The sequence below is a fragment of the Pleurodeles waltl genome, chromosome 10 (assembly GCF_031143425.1).
Source record: "Pleurodeles waltl isolate 20211129_DDA chromosome 10, aPleWal1.hap1.20221129, whole genome shotgun sequence".
Classification (NCBI taxonomy): domain Eukaryota; kingdom Metazoa; phylum Chordata; class Amphibia; order Caudata; family Salamandridae; genus Pleurodeles; species Pleurodeles waltl.
Genome location: NC_090449.1, coordinates 1712056 through 1730493, shown reverse-complemented (window position 1 = coordinate 1730493; position 18438 = coordinate 1712056). Strand labels below are relative to the sequence as shown.

Genomic DNA, 18438 nt, shown 5'->3' with positions numbered 1-18438 from the left:
GCCTGCAGGGAGGGCAAAGGCTGCACGGTGAGCAGCAGAGGGTGCAGTAGTTGGAAAACACAAAGGTTGCCCTGGGATCCAGGTGGTGATCCCGGGCGTCTGGTGCTTGTGTAAGAGCTCTCCTGTGGACCTGAGGTTGGGAAAGAGCCTAGCATATCTAGGATAGTGCTCAATCACCTCAGAGTTCAGGGGATACTTTTCCTTGGTTTCTAGCCTGTCCATCCATCAAAAGGAACAGAGTGGCCTGTCTCTCCAGTGCAAGATTGAATATTGGAGTAGCCTGGCTACACCTCTTCTACTGTAAGATTACCTGCCCACCTGCTTCTAGTTATTTCTTTTCTCCATTTTTAAAGGGAAGCATTAAAAAGTGCTAAGTGAGTTCAGGTGCTTCTTTTAAGCAAGAAGGTATGCTAATTTGGATAAAAGATTTCTGCAGATGTTAGTAATTGGAGAAAAGCTTGTGGTATCAGAGATCTCAAAAGAGAGTTGTATGTTTATGAAGCTTATTACACATCCCATGGAGAGCAATAACCTCCAACAATCCCATCACTTGCCACATCCTACGTTTTGACCCAATGGTTGCACACCTACAGCAGCACAACTAACCTTTGTTGCTGTAGTGAAGGAGTGTGCACCGTAGGAGGCCCGGGTCCATATATTTCCAGGATAGGCACGGATGAAAGATCTGCATCCTTAAAAGTTTAATGGAACTAATTCTCATATTCGGAGGTTACCATGAAACTCTGGCCCTGGCCTAGTGCTGCTGGTCCTGAGTTGGCCACCGTTACCATTTCAGCAGGCAGACTGCTCCGTTGCTTGCGCGCAGCGCAACGCACCATCGCGATACCTCTGTCTTCAGTAAGTGTCCTTCAAGCATAGCTTCTGTGCATGTTAATGGAGTGTGTTTATTTGTAAGGACCAAATGTCTGTCTAAACATACTAATACAATCTAATCAAAATGCAAAATGACTAGCTGGGGAAGTTTGCAAAACTGCAACATTTCTTAAGTAAAGTGTCAGTAAAACGTATACAGGTCTTTGATGGGATGAAGAAAGAGCGGGGTAAGTAAGGGGGAGGGGTGAAAGACGACGCCTGCAACTGCTGTGTTGCATTGTGCCGCAGGAGTTGTGCAGAGCTTCACAGCCAGGTCCAGGCTGCACACACTGGAGACTGTAAACAAGAGACAAAAGAGGCCTGTCTGGGAAGCTGTCTGTGGGAGAACATGGGGAGACAGAAGGATCACTTGGAACAATCACCCAGAAGCAGCCCAGAGCCACCAGAGGCTCTCCCGGGCAACACTCAATACGGTCTGCCTGAAAAATGTCCCTCGACAGGGTCCTACATCAGGTCTACACATGTGGACGAGAGAAATACCACATGTCGGGTCTGTCACGGCAATATCTTACCCGGGGTCTTCTGGGCAATATTATTCATACACCATGTACCGTCTCCCACGGCATATCCTGCGTAGGGTCTATTGGAGGAGTCTCCCGCGCACCATCTCCAATGACAATATCACACACCGCGTCTATAGGGGCGTTATCCTACACCAGGTTTCACATGGCAATATCCTACACAGGGCCTATGAGGGAAGTAACCTGGGCAGGTTCTCTAGCAGCAATACCCCACACCACGTCTACAGGGGCCATATCCTACACCTTGTTTCTCACTGAAATATCCTATTGCAGCCACGGTCCTATGGAGCGTCCTCAAGAGATATTTCCTATACAGGTCTTTAAGAGTGAAGTTCTCTATCCCACTACCTCTGGCCCTTTCCTTAGAGCAGCCTCACCTGCAGCAGCTTTTAAAGCATTACATTCCCACACATGGTATCCTGGAACTGCACTCAACATAAGACCTTGTGGTCCATGTTCAATGTAAGGATCCCAAGACCTCCATCCTACAGAGGATCCTACAGAGCACCTTCAGGAACGATCAACTCTAGAGTCTTATGGAGGAACCTCCCAGGCTGTCCAGGGTGATCTCTTTCACTGTACCTGACATTTTATGGTTCCCCAGGGCATTGTCCCACATGGGGTCTGCTGCTTGTGCTCTCCAGGGTTTTCCGGAGAATATCCCTTAAAGGTCTTGTGAAGATTCTTGACGGTAATATCGTCTGGGAGCAGAGCCTCACGCTCCACATTAACCTGAGACTAGAAGGTGAGATTAGTCTTATTTGCCACAGACAAATTCCTACCACCCTGGAAATCCTATGTACATTCAACCATTCCCTGCCCACAGAGTAGCAGGTGCACTATCCCCTCCTGCTCTCAATCCACAAATCTTGACATGGCACACAATGCTGAAGTTAGGACGGTATGTTCATAGCAGCAGGATGATAACTACTACCCGCAGTGTGCAAGCCTAATGGACTGAGGGCTTCAGGACCCCAACAAGAGTGTGCAATGTGGACCCATGGCATCAGACGCATCACATTAATTCACCAGCTTTCCAAATCCGGATGTCATGGCTGCGTATGCTCCTTCCATGATCTGCTCTCACTGCGTATGTGGTTTGCCAGGAACCTGCTACTGGCTGCAGCCCTGTACAGTGTGTCCTCTGGCACCCCGTAGCAGCAGAGAATTGAGGATACCTTTTCTTCATAACAAAAACAGACACAAAGGTGCCCAGTCAGAAAACAAGCAAGCTGAGCACCTGAGCTAAGCACCCAGAGTCCCATCTCCGCTGTCGTAAGGGAGACCTGCACAAGACTCCCTTGAAACTTCCAGAGCTGGCGGCTATCTGGCAGCTTTGTGGAAGGGAAGCACGATGCCACCGCCAAGAAACAGCAGGACGGAGTGGACGGGTGAAAGAGTGTCTGGTACTGTGTCCTGAAGGGGGCCGGATAAGTCAGAAGGCAGGAACTCACCACCAGCTGAGCAAGTGACTGGAGGGGAAGCCAAAGCCGTTTGATGTGTGCCTCTTCTCCTGGGAATGCAGAAGGCTCCAGGAGGACAATTTTCTTTTTTTCCAATATGGCCTCAAGTTCCTGCAGCTCAGACCACGGTGCTGATTCTGTTGACCGGCTTGGGCTTGGAGGAAGGCTGGCCAGCCATGGACTGCTGTCCTGGATGATGCTGCCCATGCTGCAGGATAGGTGATGTTGGGCCCAGTGGGGAGTGCGGAGAGAGTGGAGTGTGTGGAGTGAGTGGTGTGTGTGGTGTGTGTGGCGTATGTGGTGTATGAGGAGTGTGTGGTGTGTGTGGTGTGTGCGGTGTGTGCGGGGTGTGTGGAGCATGAGGGGAAGGAGGAGGTAGTGGTGGGTAGGACGGGTGTGGTGGGATCGGGGACTGGGGTGAGAGGGGGGATTGCGGGTGCCCTGCACCATGCTGGGAATGCTGCATAGGATGCTGGTGCATGGGGTACTGGCCGGCTGCCTGGCGCTGGCTGTGCTGCAGTGCATGGTGGGACTGTGCCATCATCTGCGGGTGGTGGGTGAAGACAAAGTGCTTAGGGGGCTGCTTCTGCATAGAGTGCTGAGGACCTTGGTGAAGGTGCTGGGGGTACGTGTGGGTCATAGGGTGCTGAGGCACTGGGCTGTACAGTGATGGTGGCGACAATGGTGTGTTCCCTGGGTGCCGCCCATGCATCACATACTGAGGATGTGGCGAGTTTGGCAGTGTTATCTGTGGAGGCCTCTTCTGCCGCTGTAGGGTGAAGTGCTGAGGGCCTGTCTGTGCATGATAGCGTTGGTGAGGTGGTGGTGGTGGTGGCTGTTGAGGTGGTGGTGGCTGTGCCATTGTTTGTGGCATCTGCTGGTGGTACGGGGGAGGTGCCTGAGCCATAGCAGGTTGGTTGTGGCAGTACTGGGCATGCAGCGCTTGGATTTTAGAATGGCTGTCAGCCATGGCCATGGATGGATGGGTATTGTGTGTACCCATGTGTGTATTGTGAATGTTGCTGTGAGGATTGTGCATGGAGCTGGGAAGGTTCTGAAACGGACCTTTGCCACGCTTGCTCCCAAAGAGAGACCCCAGGAAGGAGGATGAGGAGTTGGAAGGTGGCCTCTGTACTTTGAACTCCTCGGCAGGTGGGGGTGGCATCGTTGGTGGAGGCGGCATCCTCTGATGCGGGTGTGGGCTGCTAATAATAGAACCCTGTAGGGAAGTGGAGAAAAGAGAGAGAAAACATTAGTGCTCGGCTTTCAACAATGCAATGCAGACCAGGGTCACTAAGCCGCACATGCCTATCCGTTCTGTATCTACTTGATACATATTCTACCCCGCCAGCAGTTTAAACTCTGGCCCATCAAATCTCTTATTCTTTGTTTCTGCCCAAGGCACTTGAATCCGCTTCCTAAGCAGAGCAGACATGCAGAAATCTCCCATGCAGTCGGAATGGCAGACGGCGCCTCCTTCAACTGCTTCTGGATTCGGGACAAGAAAGGGGAGACTTAGAGAGTCCTACATGGATCAGTCATATGGATAGGCAACTCTTCCCCTCTCCTTGGACCGAAGGAGATCAATTACTTGAAAATATCCGCACAGCTTGAATGGGATGGTGGTCTTGGGCACACTGACTAAAAGAGATGGGCGACAAGGGCACCTCACCGTGCATCGGAGAGGGTAGCTGACTTGAGCATTTGTCAGTAGATTGAAGGGGAGGGTCTACTTGGCATCGCCCCAGGGATCGAAGAGGGTAGTCTAGTTAGGCTTATGTCAGTAGATTCAAAGGGAGGGGCTACTTAGGCATCTGTCAATGGAGCGAAGAGGGTGGCCGACATAAGCACTTGTCAATAGATTGAAGGGAGTAGAGGTCTTGGACATGCCTCCATAGATCGAAAGGGCAGGGGCAGCTAAGACAGCTGTGCATGGATTGAAGGTGGAGAGGGTCTTAGGCTCCTCTCCATGCTGGCAGGTTATGGAAGAGGAATGAAAATCCCTTATTAGGAAGGGAGATTAGACAACACTCCATGGTTTGCTCTGGAAGCAGGATGGGGAAGGATGATGAGGATTTGCACACTCCTAAAAAGACTGACGACAGATGAGCCACTTGCAGAGATGCTGAGCAGTTAAGGAGAACCCCATGAAAACCCCTAAATTTCATACTGAATGGGGGCCCTAATGCCCTCACCATGCCTTTCCACAGTTTTTGGGTGTCCACAGTGTGTAACGTGCCCTGCATAAACACATCAACAGCAAAGAGCTACTCACCTCTAATCAAACGTCTCCATCAGTAGTGTCTTGATCATATCTGAAACCTTGTACCTTACTTTCAACAGGTTGGGGGAACTGCCTCAGCACTTTTTAAATTGTATTAAAGAATGCCTTCTCTTTTTTGCAAACCAAGGGTTAGAGAGTGGGTGAATGCAGTGATCGGGACACCAGTAAGTTCACCATTGTAGATGGGTACATGGCCGTGTGACTCTCTGTAGACATACGTACAGATACCTTTTACTAACAGTCGACAGCTCTAATGGTTGCATGCGTGGAGTCTGGTTGCCAGTTTGCCTGCTGTAAGAGTGACTAGAAAGTACGTGGAAAGGCTGGTCTAAAGGCAGATTACAGCTCAGTGAAGGTCCTGTCTAGGAAGGAACCACTCAAAGTTGAAGGTGGGCACTGGGGCCAGCCTGGGCAGCTTTTGGGAAATAAGATGGGGTGGCCCAATTCCCACTGTCATTCCAGAAGACAGAATTTTCCCAAGATGGAGAAAGCAAGATGCTCAAGATCCCAGGAGGCGAACAGGTTTTTGTGACCTGGTGGATGCCATTGGGACCAACACGCATGTAATGGGGTGTGCACCAGAGCGGTTTCCAACCTCTTGACATGGGTGGGAGCTCTGCCTCGCCCTGGCGTTCTGTCAGGCACTAGCCTACATGTCCCAAGGTGAGGCTCCACAGTGGGCCATTCCTCATGTGGGATCCCTGGAAACGCCTGCAGTCTCTCTCCCACTACACTAGTTGGGGACTTGCATGATGTCAAAGGTAATCTAGCCTCCTGGTTTGTTTCTGGTCTGCTGCGCAGATTTCTTCTCTGAGTGCCAAGAAAGGCCTGACAAGCTCTCCAGGACCTGTTAAGATGAAGTAAAAGAGGTGGCTGAACTCCTGTCAAAAATCTTAAATCTAGGTGGGAGTGCCAAAGACTCAAGCAAACCCGTGATGCTCTGTCACTCCCCGACTGTTTGAGCAAGGCAACTCGTGGGATAGGAAGAGGAGGTGGTTACCTCTGTAAGCCACACATCCCAATTTAAATGTTATTCTGAAGTCAGCTGGAATCTAGTGAAACTCAACTAGGACAGGTGTAATTTGTTCACATATTTGGGTAGATAACAAAACTCCTGGCATGGAGGGCACCATGTGGGATGCCCAGTAGTACATCGTTGCCAAAGTCATTCCTAAAGAGAAATAGAGGCCTTGACTATACTTACTCCAGAGAAATCTTTTTTTTTTTTTAATGAAACTGCAGTCAAAATTCTGTACACCTGTTTTGCTAGAAGCAAGGTCTAAATTGCCAGAACGGCACTACATAATAAACGAATGACAACTTTCTGAATTCTGTGTTTCCTGATTTCATGAGTCAGATTTTAAATACTTCTAAGATATCTATGGGCCTTAAAGAGGTGTGGAGTTATCCAGTTTGATACGTGTGTATGGCTTTAAGTGTATTCCAGGATATCTTACATTTTATCTTCACTCCAAGAAGAAGCCAGTGAGTTCTCTGAGCAAAGACGTAGTTTGGTCATATATATTGTTCCACCTGAGATAACCCTAGCAGTTGAGTGAAGAGTGGCGTTGATTGGGGAGAGAGCAGATACTGGGGTAACCACCAATAGACTATCACCCTAACTAATTCTAGACAGTACTAATGTTTTTGAGAAAAGATGAAACCCAGCTCAGTACACCACCTCTCACCTGCATTCATGGTGCCAGGACGTCAAAACCCCTGTCGTGATCAAATCAACAGACACTTCTTTATATGTATTTCTTCTGGCAACTGACAAAACCTTGGGATGCTAGATAAGCATGAGAGCACCAAACAGGCTGTTTTAGGACTACAATTGGGCCAAAAGCTGATGAATAAGGATGCTATAAAACTAGAAGGAGACGCTCCTCTCAGGAAGCCCTCCTAGGTGAGATGCAACGGATTACAACGACGAACAACATCAAACAACCACTGAATGGAGCGCAGCAGAGGCGCAACGTCTACTTAATCTGACGTCAGCCTTTAGGACTATCCACAACAACCATCCGTCCAAGACTGTGGCTTAGGAACTGAAGGGACCGTCTTGAAATGGATCACGTCTTACTGCACTGACAGGACGCTCATCATAAAGCTTTCCTCTCTTCTCAAAAACATTCACAACATCAGCTGCCATCTGCGCAAGGATCAATCTTTGCTCTCCTCAACTTTAATACTAATCCACTACCAGATCTCGTACCCTTCTTTAAACGTGTGTGCTGGAACTATGCGGGTGACATGCAACTCATTCTAAAGCTTGAAAGTTGACCCAACATTGGTTCATGTGCCATGGGGAAATGCTTTCAAGCAGGAGACCACTGGATGTTTGCTAAACAACCATTTCAAGCTCAACACTGCAAAAACAGAGAAACATGTATAGGGCAAACGGATGAATCATCAACCAACAATCATTTGATCCGAGGAACTATGGGCCCCACAATGTATTTAGCTGAAATGCAGAATTTAGAGGTGTGCTGGACTCTAAGCTAGCCCCTAAATCCAGTTCAATCAAGTGGTTAAATTAAGCATTATATGATGAAATCTCTTCGAAGTTTGGTTTCCCACAAAAGGTCCAAGCTACAACTGCAGTAGTACCCTGACATATGAAAAACATGATGGACTCGTCCTAGGAGCACCGCTATTAATGCAGTAGAAATGAGAGAAAATTCAGAACGCCGCCACCAGAAAGCTCTTCAACTGACTGATGTGGACCTACATCACTCCTCATCCTTTTCTCTGGCTCCTAGTTGCTATAACAATCACCTTTAAAGTTACTGAGTATAGCTCACCGGTCTATGCCAGACTTGGCTACTCTTCCTTTAAAGAAACTTCACTCATATCCCAAAACAAGACCTTTCAGAAAGATGTGAACCAGGAGAATCTTCTTGTCTGTCAGACAGACAGACAGTCTGCAGTTCAGTGCCCAAAAGAGAAGAAAATCACCAGTCAAAAAGAGAGAGCAGCAGAAAAGAGAGCTCTTTCTGGCAACTCATTCAAGTGTACAAAACACTGATTGGCCGTTGGACAATAGTTCTCTTTCAGAGATGGCCAGGTACTGGATCCCACTTTTCAGTATGTCCTGCTGTGTGCCTGAGATGAGAATTACATTCAGAACAGAAGCACACTGAAGAGTGCCAAAGACCTGAAAACACATACCTGCTGGCCTGCAGTCAAGAAGACTGTTCTACGGTGAGCACTGCTGACATAAGGCTTCAGATAAAAAACAAAAATACTCTTTCAAATATTCTTTTGACTGCTAATTGAAGCAGAAATAAGCAGATATTGCTAACAATGTGCAGTCTGCCAGTTGAACTACTCAGCTACCATAAGGAAACCCCCACTGGGTCCATTACCATCATCAAAATACCCTTCTGTAGGATTGGGATGGACAACATCGGCTGCTGGAATCCTCCAGGAGAGGCATAAACACATCCGGGTCATACTTCAGTATATCACAGCTTACCCAGAACTGTTACCAGTGAGGGGGTGTAACCGCAAATCTATTGATCGTTACAGATTAAACAAATCAAAAGGGCTACAACCTTATGAAAATTCACCAGTTTGACGGGGAAACATGGGGCAGGTCTTTTGGCTGGTACTAGTGTCACTCCAGGCTCTCCACAAGCATGCACGGGATTCAGCTCTTTCGAAGCTGTGTTTGGGCACCAGCACAAAACTACCTAGATTCGGCCATAGAAGAGTGCAAGTCAGAGAAAGAAGAGTACTTTGTTGGCATATTATGTACTGCAGTTAAGAAATCTTTTGCAAAGCCTAAGAGAAATGGAGGCTGACAACCTGGAGAGGAAAAAAAACATTTTTGAGTTCAAAGCTTATCCCATGCCTCTGCTGGACAAGAAGATTGAGAAATTGACCAGTAATTGACTTCACCATGAGTTATTTGCACATCTGCTTATGTCTGAATTTTCACTCTGCGGTGCTTCTTTCCATTGAAAGCCTTACACTTTAGCCTACACGGCCTGTGCAACTTTTCAGACATTCATGGATCGGTTGTGAAAAGCCGAAACGTACTTCTCAACCACAAACTTCCATGATGTCATTGTTTCATTCCACCTGGGGGCGTATTAGAGGATTAGTATTGGTATTACAGAAGGGGCTGCAGACATGTAATACCCACGGCGCTGGCATACATGTAGCCTCAACGCTATTACCAGAGGGCGTTCCCTTATTTGCATGGGGGCGTGGCCCCATACAGATGAGGGAATCTCTTTGCGTCTGTGTCCATGCTGTACTACAGACGCGGGTGCAGAGGCGAAGAAGCTGTCAGGAGGTGCACCTAAAAAGTGGAGCACTGTCAGTGCGCCCCCTGATGGCAGCCCTCTGGAGGATGAGAACGGGGCCCTATGGACCCCCTCAGACACCCTCTTGCAGGCAGGTGTAGTCACTCACTGCACTAACCTGCAAGGGGATCCGCAGGTGGGTTGCTGCCTGCACAGTAAAAAGCAGAGTGGCGGCTTCCAAGCTGCCCTGGGGGTGGCGCACTCATGCTAACAGCGCATTTTCCTTGCTTGCGTCAGGCACACCTTTTAAGAGATGTGCCTGGCGCAAAGAAGGAGAATGCGCCGTTTGTGTTACAGCCCTGGAGGCGTCATCTGAAGCACCTTCATGTGCTGTTATTACTTCCAAGCGAGACAGGACTTACCACTACCCCGCCCTCGGTGTCATACATGTCCTGCAGCTCGGTTCAACAGGTTATTTTTTGGCAATAGAAGCAAATGTCCTCAGATGGATAAAACAGAGGCCCGTAATAAAAAGGCATGCAGTACTCTAGAAAGGGAAGTTCTATCTTTATATTATTTTAGGGTAGAAGCCTTTCTTTGCGCAAGAGTAGCACGGCTTTTGAAGAAAAGTACCCAAACAAGTTACCAAGGCGCATCAGTTACTGACCTAAAAGGCGCACACTCGTCTTAGCTGGGCTGGTTCTGCCCTGAACAGTTAATAATGAGGTAGAAGAAGGCAGTTTAGGGAACTTTACCCTTTCTTCAGAACAACTGCAGGCACCACTTAGCAGGTTATTCGGATGACATAACTTCTAAACGCATCATTTAGGGTCAGGAGATAGTGCAGATTACACTACATTAGACACCTTTTCACACCTTGTGTGCAGCCCATGGTTCATGTATACTCAGGACAGATTTATAATAGCGATATCATGTCAGGAAGAAACATTTACTGAAGTGAACACACCTGTGTAATCGAACTATGGGAGGACTAATGATGGTGGGAGATGGTGGGGACTGTGCATGCGTGGAGTATGGTCTCAAGCAGGAAGGGCGCGGGCACAGGAAGGGGTCGAGGAGGTGGGACTCCCCCACATGTAGAACACAAAGGAAAACTGCAAAGGGGCTGTCAGGGTAACCTGAGGACAGAGCCAGTGGGGGAAGTCCTCCACCATCCCAAGCCAGGACACCAACCAAGCACAACTCTGAAAGCATTCCACCTTTCCACACCAACGCTCCCATAGCAGAGGTACAGCATCCAAAATCCAGTGCACCCCAGGCACAATGACACCATCGTCAACGAGCATACCTCTCGAAGGGTCACGCTGCCATCACCATGCAAAGTGTTATAATATCCTGTGCCAGCAGCTTGAACAAGCCCAACAAGTACAAGGGGGAAAAGGGATCTCATGCCAGAACACCCTCAGAAGAGTCACAGCACCCACCACCAACAAGCACAGTAAGTGTCACACTACCACAAGCAGGCCCACCATGGGGGCAGGGTAAACGTTCCCAACAAAAGCACACCACTGAAAAGGCTGCAGCACCTTAACCAATAAACCAGCAGAGATGTGAACACACACAGTTGCCAAGATTACACTGGTCTTTTTTTTACTATGTTACACTGTGTCAAAGCAACAAGGTGCTGGGAGTAAAACATGACAACACGCAGCACTGAGTGGGAGGGTTACATCAGCCAAAGCAGCAAACATCGGCTACAACTACCCAAGAAACAGCAGATAAAATGACACGGTCTTGGATAAAACAACCCAACTCAGCCACAGCTGAGAGAATTACACAGAGACCCAGTACAAAAACAATGGATCTGAGTATCGAAGCCACCCCAAGACCCAACTGAGAGGAATGACACAAATACACAATTGTTGCAGAAACCACTAGGGCAATGATCCCCAAAAGGGCCGAACCAAACCTATGTCCAGGAGTCTCTGAAGCTATTCCATGCTGGGTGATGAAGAATATGAAAAGAAGCGTTGGGGAGTTTGGTAAGTGTGGCTCTTCCCCACTTCAGTGGCTTCAGTAAAGCCGTTCTTGCCCCTTAAGTGTATTCAAGTCACAGTAGCGGATGGTTTTAGAAGGGTCTCTGACCTCTGGTCTATGACAGTGTCAAGAAAATCAAGGCACAGTTCTTCACATAGCACCCCCTGGGAGTGCTGCAACTTCCTCAGACCCCAAGTCATCTGGTCTGTCACCTCTTCCACAGAGCAGCTGAAGAACCTCCTCGGTCAGAAGCAGCACAAAGGTGTTGTGGATGGACGTCTGCCTTCTTTAGGGATGGCCATTCAGAATACTCAGGTTGCCATTCTCAAGAAACTGTCAGTTAAGCTCAAGAACTGAAGGCTCAGACAGAGAATTAAGCCTGAGAATGTGGAAATGTGATATGACCTGCAGCAAAGCCTCCTATTCTTAAGAACTGGCAACTTCAGGCGATCCGGAGACCATCATTGGTTGGGCCAATCTGCAGCAATCTCTCATTTTATGGTGTTGCTTGGAGATCCAAAAGGAGTGGGGTCAGAGTAAAACTTTACAGAAATGCTCTCGACCAGTTTATCAAAAAAGGATTCCCCAGGTATTGAGCTTCTGAGTTCTTGGAAGTGCAGGAAGGGCTTTTACAATTTCCTTCCGGATTAGCGCATGGATTTCCCCAAGCTGATAAGATTTAGACTGTTCATACAGATATCTGCTCAGTTTGTCCGCTTTTGCATTCTGAAAGTCTGGGTGATGCAGTACTCTGATGCAGATATTCATTGATAGCAGCGAGGGGCCCATCGATTCGGCACCCCGGTTCTTCAGATAATGCATGATAGTAGCGTAGCTTCTACAGTGGAGGATCCAGAAAGATATGTCATCGGAAGGAACTTCTGATGGTGTGCTGGTTTCCCTCAACTCCAACACGCTGATGTGACACTGTTGTCTTGTGGAAGACCATCTGCCCTGTGACATCAGGATGTCAATATGGCACTACAGCTCTCTAGCGACAATAGATTGTTCCTTTTCTGACACTAATGTACCAAGCTGGCAAGCGCAGCAGAATCTGGGCGCCCCAGTCTCTGACTTCTGGCACCCTAATGCTTTTGACACCTCTGAGGAGGCCTCATGTAAAGTGCAACATTGTTAAGAACCCAATGTAGAGGAGAGCTGCCGGACTGCAACAAGATGCCCGTGCAAGGGGAGGACACTTGTGCTCCACTGACAATAGTTTGTACTGCATGTGTGGAGCAGGAATGAGAGAGGGTTGATCTGTGCAGACCTGGAGACCTACATTCTGAAGGTTTTGTATCAAGTACATCTTGAAGAACCACTCACTTCGGGGAGCCAATCATTGAGGAAGGGATACATTAATTCTCCTATGCACTGAAGGAAAGCCAGGACTATGACTACACATTTAGAGATGGCCATCTGGGTAGACCTTTGGTTTGCTGCCTATCTTGAGTCATAGAAACTGCTGCGTCTTGCAGAGATAGGGAGATTAAAGCAATCAACTTGTGGATCTACGGCTTGCTTGCATCTAGTCTTCTTGTCGTACAAAAGATGTGAAACAATGATATCCTGAACTTCTCTATTATAATCCACTTGTGCGCCTCTCTCCGCACATCCAGTACAAGACTGAATTCCTTCGTTACATCTACCTTTTTAACTTGAAAATATTAGGAGACTAGACACTTGTTGCACTGGTGTTTTATAACAGCCTTGGCCAGGGACTTCAACAGGATGTTCACCCCCTTGATTACAGGGCGGAGAACATAAAAATGTTATTTTGGACCCATGGCGCAGAGTGATTCTTTAAACACACAAAGGTGATGGGAGGAATGTTTTTAAATAGTCTAGACCACTGCCAATCGCTCTGGGCAGCATCCAACTCATAGTTTTTTGGCCACAGTGCCACTCCCAACAAAGGCCCGCCTTATGCAAGTCAGTATTGGCCCTGCTCCTCAGGGGAAGAGTTATTATTATTATTTATAGATTTTATATAGCGCACAGCTACCCGAAGGTTTCCCGGCGCTAAAGACAATGCAAGACAAACGTAGGCTCAGGCGAGCAACTTAGGCAATTACTGGTTAAAGAGCCATGTCTTAAGCTCTTTGCGAAATCTAATGAACACCCTTTCATGACGCAAGTAAGAGGGAAGAGAATTCCAGAGAGAGGGAGCTAGGAAAGCAAGAGTTGATCCCGAACCATGAAACACAGTTCTCTGCCATGCCAGTAGATCGCTGGCGCACTGGAGGGTGCCAGTCTAGGATCTCATATTTTGCATTTCCTCATCGGAATGCAAGCAGTTAACTGAGAAGCACGCGGCGGGACAGTTCATGGGAGACAAGGTCAACGAGTCAAAAGACTCCAAAAATGGGAAATCATCATTGCATCTGCTGCGATGATATAATCTTAGATAATCGTGCCTTCTTTCATAATATCCTGAAGTAATCTTTTTCAAGTACTCAATCAACTGATACAGTAAGCCCCGCAAGGCTCGAAGGAGGGGTGGGACGGAAAGCTTCTAGCTTGGGGCATGCTGTTCAACGTTTCTTTCTCCAAAGTGACCATTATCACTATGGATGTTTTTATGATAAAACTCCCTACAGCGCTCCTCGCCGGGTCTCTTGTGACCGATCCAATGTTGTGGTTTGAGGAGAGTGTTTCTTAGGAGCAGGAAGCTCATTATGCTGTGCATTCAAAGGAGGAAAAAGAGACAGTTCATAATGTGGAACTAGGATCAGTGTCCTCTGGAGTGGTGGCTGCTGGACTGTCATCCTCAATCAAGAACAGAGGCAGTACCCTCAGAGGTCAGCACGAGAGGTTCAGGAGGTGGAGGTGAGGCACAGAGCCCCTGTGAAGATTGGTGACAGACAACCCTAGGGCGTGCGTCTCTATAGTACAGTCCATAGTAGAGAAACCCTGAGCGATGCGGACAACTCACATGGTGAATGAAATCTCAACATTGAGATGCAGAGACGACTAAACTGTGTGATTTTGAGCACCTCAATGAGGCGTCAGTGTCCATGGGATTTAGAGATCTCACCTGCAGGGTGTCAGGCCTGACCCTTTCTGGTGCAGATCACCTATCCGGCCGTTACCTTTCAGAAACATTCCAATCAGCAGAGGTGCCCTTGCACGCTTGGCTTCACAATCTGCTCTTCTTTAGCACTACTTTTTATAAATACCAGAGAGATCCCATTACAGATAAATACAGAATACACTAAAACAAGTGAGAGAGCACCGTAGGAAATCAACACATCAAAACGCAAAGTAAGACTGCCATCTGAAACCAAGACCTATTTACAGAAAATACTAAATATTAATAAATAAACCAGGACTATGCTGTGTGAAATTATGACATGCCTTCAATGTATACGGAACCAACTGGGTGAATTAAGCCATAATTAATATACTTATGAAGGGATTCCACCAGTATACCAAAGGACACTTGAGTTTATGCTAACTCACAGCTGGAAAAGGATGGATTATAACACCTGAGATGAGGACACACCTAGAAACAGCAGATGGATTGCTCTAACCTCAACCCAGAAGCACCTGGAGGATTAGACATCCCAAACCAGTGCACAACTGCAGAGGTTGCACACCCAAAGTCAGGAGACAGGATGAAAGATTACAGCACAACTACAGGAGGCTTCTGGAGTGATAACATCACCCTGGGACACAGCTGGGAGATTACAGCAGGACAATGTTGGAAAGGTTACACATATCCCAAGCTGGGACATAGCTGGAGAGATTACATCATCACACGGTACAACCACTCTGGACCAGTATACCTCTGCATAGATCACACCATCCCAAACCAGGAAGCAGCTAGAGATGTTACGGCCCCATAAAGAGGATGCAGCCGGAGAGAGTACATCATCACACCCTGGCCACAGCTACAGGGACACAGCGACTCTGGATGCTACTATCCCCACTCTGGGGCACAGCAGCATAACACAGCTGGAGAGATTACAGAAGCCCAAATGGGAACAGGCCGGATACACCGCATCAAGTGAGACAGGAACAAAGCTTGAAAAAGTGGACCATCCCAGACCGGGACACAGCGGAAGCGATTTAATCACCTCAAACCAGACACAACTTGAGAGAACACTCCTTCACAAGCTGGACAAGAACACAGCTGCAAGCTTCGAGGATCGGATTTAGATTTTGGCAGATGGGTTACTCTGCCAACATTGTGTCTGGAGATGAAATCATCTTACCCAGGGCATGTTTGGGAGATCAGACTATTCTAGACCACAAATCAACAAGAGAATGTAGCCTGTCCCAGCTGGAGCTCAGCAGGAGAGAACATATCATCCTAGGCTGGGACACAGCAGCATACTGCTGGAAAGATGTCATCACTCAGTAACAGGACAGTTGGACATCACACACTACAACATCTAACACTAGAACATGAGAGGAAGCAGCTGGAGAGTTAACACCATTTAAGACCATCACACAGCGGGAGAGGTTATACCATCCTAGGAAGGGACAAAGCAGGAGGGATTTTCTTATTCTAAGAAACAGTGCAGGATCCTCGAGATAAGGGTCACTATTGGAGGCTCCTTCACTGTACGCCCCACATCAGCCTCTGTACTCTTCTACCTCTCCCCCACCAGCATCAGAGATGAGCAGGGAGAATGGAGGGCAGGGAGAATGAAGGGCAGGGAGAGGAGGGTGGTGAAAGGGAGCACTCTGGACCAGGCACATGCACGGCAACACTTACTTCAATGGTGCTGTCTAGGGATCCAACGCTGTTACGACGTCGTAGCTTCCCTGAAGCGAATTAGTGACATGCAAGTGTTAGAGAGAGAAGCCCACACAGCAGGTGCAACAATTCACACAGCATATCAAAAACACATGATGCACAACCAATATTTCACTTCCTCTACCACCATCACGCCAGAGAGATCACGCTGCCGCTTGTATGCCCCTACATTAGAACTCTCTCAAACACCTCATCTAAGTAAAGGCGGCCCATCTCTTGCCTTCTCTACTTCCCTCAGGCTCTTCCCTGTAAATTGTTAATAGTCACTGTACAAATACTGCAGCTCAGTCCCTCTGAATAGAGGGATCTCTCTCTCCATCCCCTGCCCTCCAGACACAGCCGTCCCTGATTGTAAACGAGTCTTGTATGTGTAGCACAAGCGTAACTAAGGTTATATCAGTTCCCATAGGAAAGGCATTTTCTGTTTTCTTAATAACCATGGCACCATTTCACTAATCTGCATGAACGTTTCCAAAAAAGCAGTACATCCATTTTGGGGCACTTGTAGAAAGTTTGTTGCAGATCCATCAGGGGTGGGTGCATGTTTGCAACGGGCACAGGTGTAGCTGGGCTTGGGGTATGATAGCAGTGTCAAGGCCATCATGTCCAAGAGGCGCATCACAGTTCTTACTGGGGGGTGACATTGTGGCTGAAAAAGAGGTGCCCGCCGGCCAAAGGGTGCTCTCCTTTGAGGACTTGGGTAGGCTTTGCTGCTGACTGATTCAGAATCACTCCAAAAGAGGGCTGAATCTGGAGGGTTTGATGTGGGGCAGGTTTATGGTGACACCATGACTGTGAAGAAGGGAGATAATGGCCTATGGGTGCCGTAGGCACTGCCGGCTGCTTGTACTCTTGCTCAGCCAATCGCAGAGTAGGGGAAACACATGGATGCTCTATCTCCTTAAATGGACTGCCACCACTGCGAGGCACGAGGAGAAGACCTTTGGAGCGGTGGTGACGTCGAAAGGGAGAACTGATAATGCTGACCACTTACAATGAAACGCAGTTAATGTCGGTGGGCGGGATGGATGGCATTCTGGAAGGAGGAGTCCTTCAGGTCTAACACAGCCATGTAGTCGCTTGCAGCACCACCATATGGAAATGTTTTGAGAGAACATATTTGCTGAGGGGCCTGCTGTCCTGGATGGGTCTGCGAGTTCCCCTTTCAGGGGATATATTAAATACAGTGAATAAACCCCCGTTTCCTTTTGGGAGGTGGGCACTGGCTCGAAGGTGCCCTTATGGAGGAGCGCTTGGACCACTTCTTGTAAGAGATGGAGACGTTCACTGCGGAGAAGGTCTTTGTGCGTGAGAGGGGGGATGCTGGGTGGTGTTGTGAGAAGCCCTACGCAGTAGTCCTGCTGAACCAAGCCTAGCACCCACTTGTCAGATGCAATATTTTGGCAGCGAGTGAGGACATTCTGGAGTCTTCCCCCGACAGTGTTGTATGATCGGGGGAGAGACAGAGAGCTGCTGCTTAGTGGATGAGGCCCCTTTACCTGCTCTCCCTGGCCTCTGCCTCTGTTGTTTCCAAATGTGCCTTTGGAGTGACCCCTTGGGGACTGCTGGCGGTAGGCCTGCTTCTGTGTGCCTCATATGAAGGAGTGTCTGGGCAGGTAGTTTTGCCACATGCCCTTTACTGCTACCTGGGAAAGAAGCCTCTCAGAGTAGATGTCTGTAGGGCCCTCATAGGCTAGCTGGGTCGTTGTCCCTTTGAAGTTTCCTCTGAATTCCGCCAACGTGTCCACCACAGAGGTGTTCACCTTGAACAGCAAATCAGGTAAATGCTGTTGTACCTCTGCCTTAAACCAGCAACATGAATCTAGGCGTAGTGTCTTATTAGGACGCTAGTATTGATGTCATGGCCTCGGTATTCGCGGATAGTGAAGTTTGAAATTGTATTTTACTCAGCCTCCCACTCTGCCTGAATTCCTCTGGAGATGCTTGCATTGTGTCCCAGTGGACTCTATCTCACCAGCAAAGCAAACCAACAGAGTTGCCAATTTTAGTGGGCAGGCACTCGCACCGCTGCCCTCTTCCTGACGAATCTACCTTTCTGCTCTCCTTATCTGCAAGGGACCGCCTTCTGTGGCCGGTGCATTCACAGGTACTACGCACAACTCGACAATCAGGTGGAAGCTGCCCAGGCCCAGGGAGGGTCATCGGGAGAACGTTTCTACTTCTCATCATCCGACGGGGTGACGACCTGAGCTTTAATAGGCTTCTTAGAGGAGTCTATTGAGATCTCGAGCATCCCTTG

General features: G+C 48.3%; 1 protein-coding gene across 4 annotated transcripts in view; it reads right to left on the bottom strand.

The window, feature by feature from the left end:
* Positions 1-880: 880 nt before the first annotated feature.
* The window catches only part of IQSEC2 (IQ motif and Sec7 domain ArfGEF 2), a 269869-nt gene continuing 252311 nt past the window's right edge, over positions 881-18438 (bottom strand). For 3 of the 4 annotated variants that reach the window (XM_069209291.1, XM_069209293.1, XM_069209292.1), the window contains 2 exons: positions 16137-16186; positions 881-4097 (listed from right to left, as the gene is read on the bottom strand). In XM_069209291.1, the coding sequence (XP_069065392.1) occupies positions 2997-4097; positions 16137-16186 (1151 nt within the window). In that variant the 3' untranslated portion in view covers positions 881-2996. The remainder of the gene's footprint in view (positions 4098-16136; positions 16187-18438) is intronic. The other variant, XM_069209295.1, reaches the window with a different exon arrangement.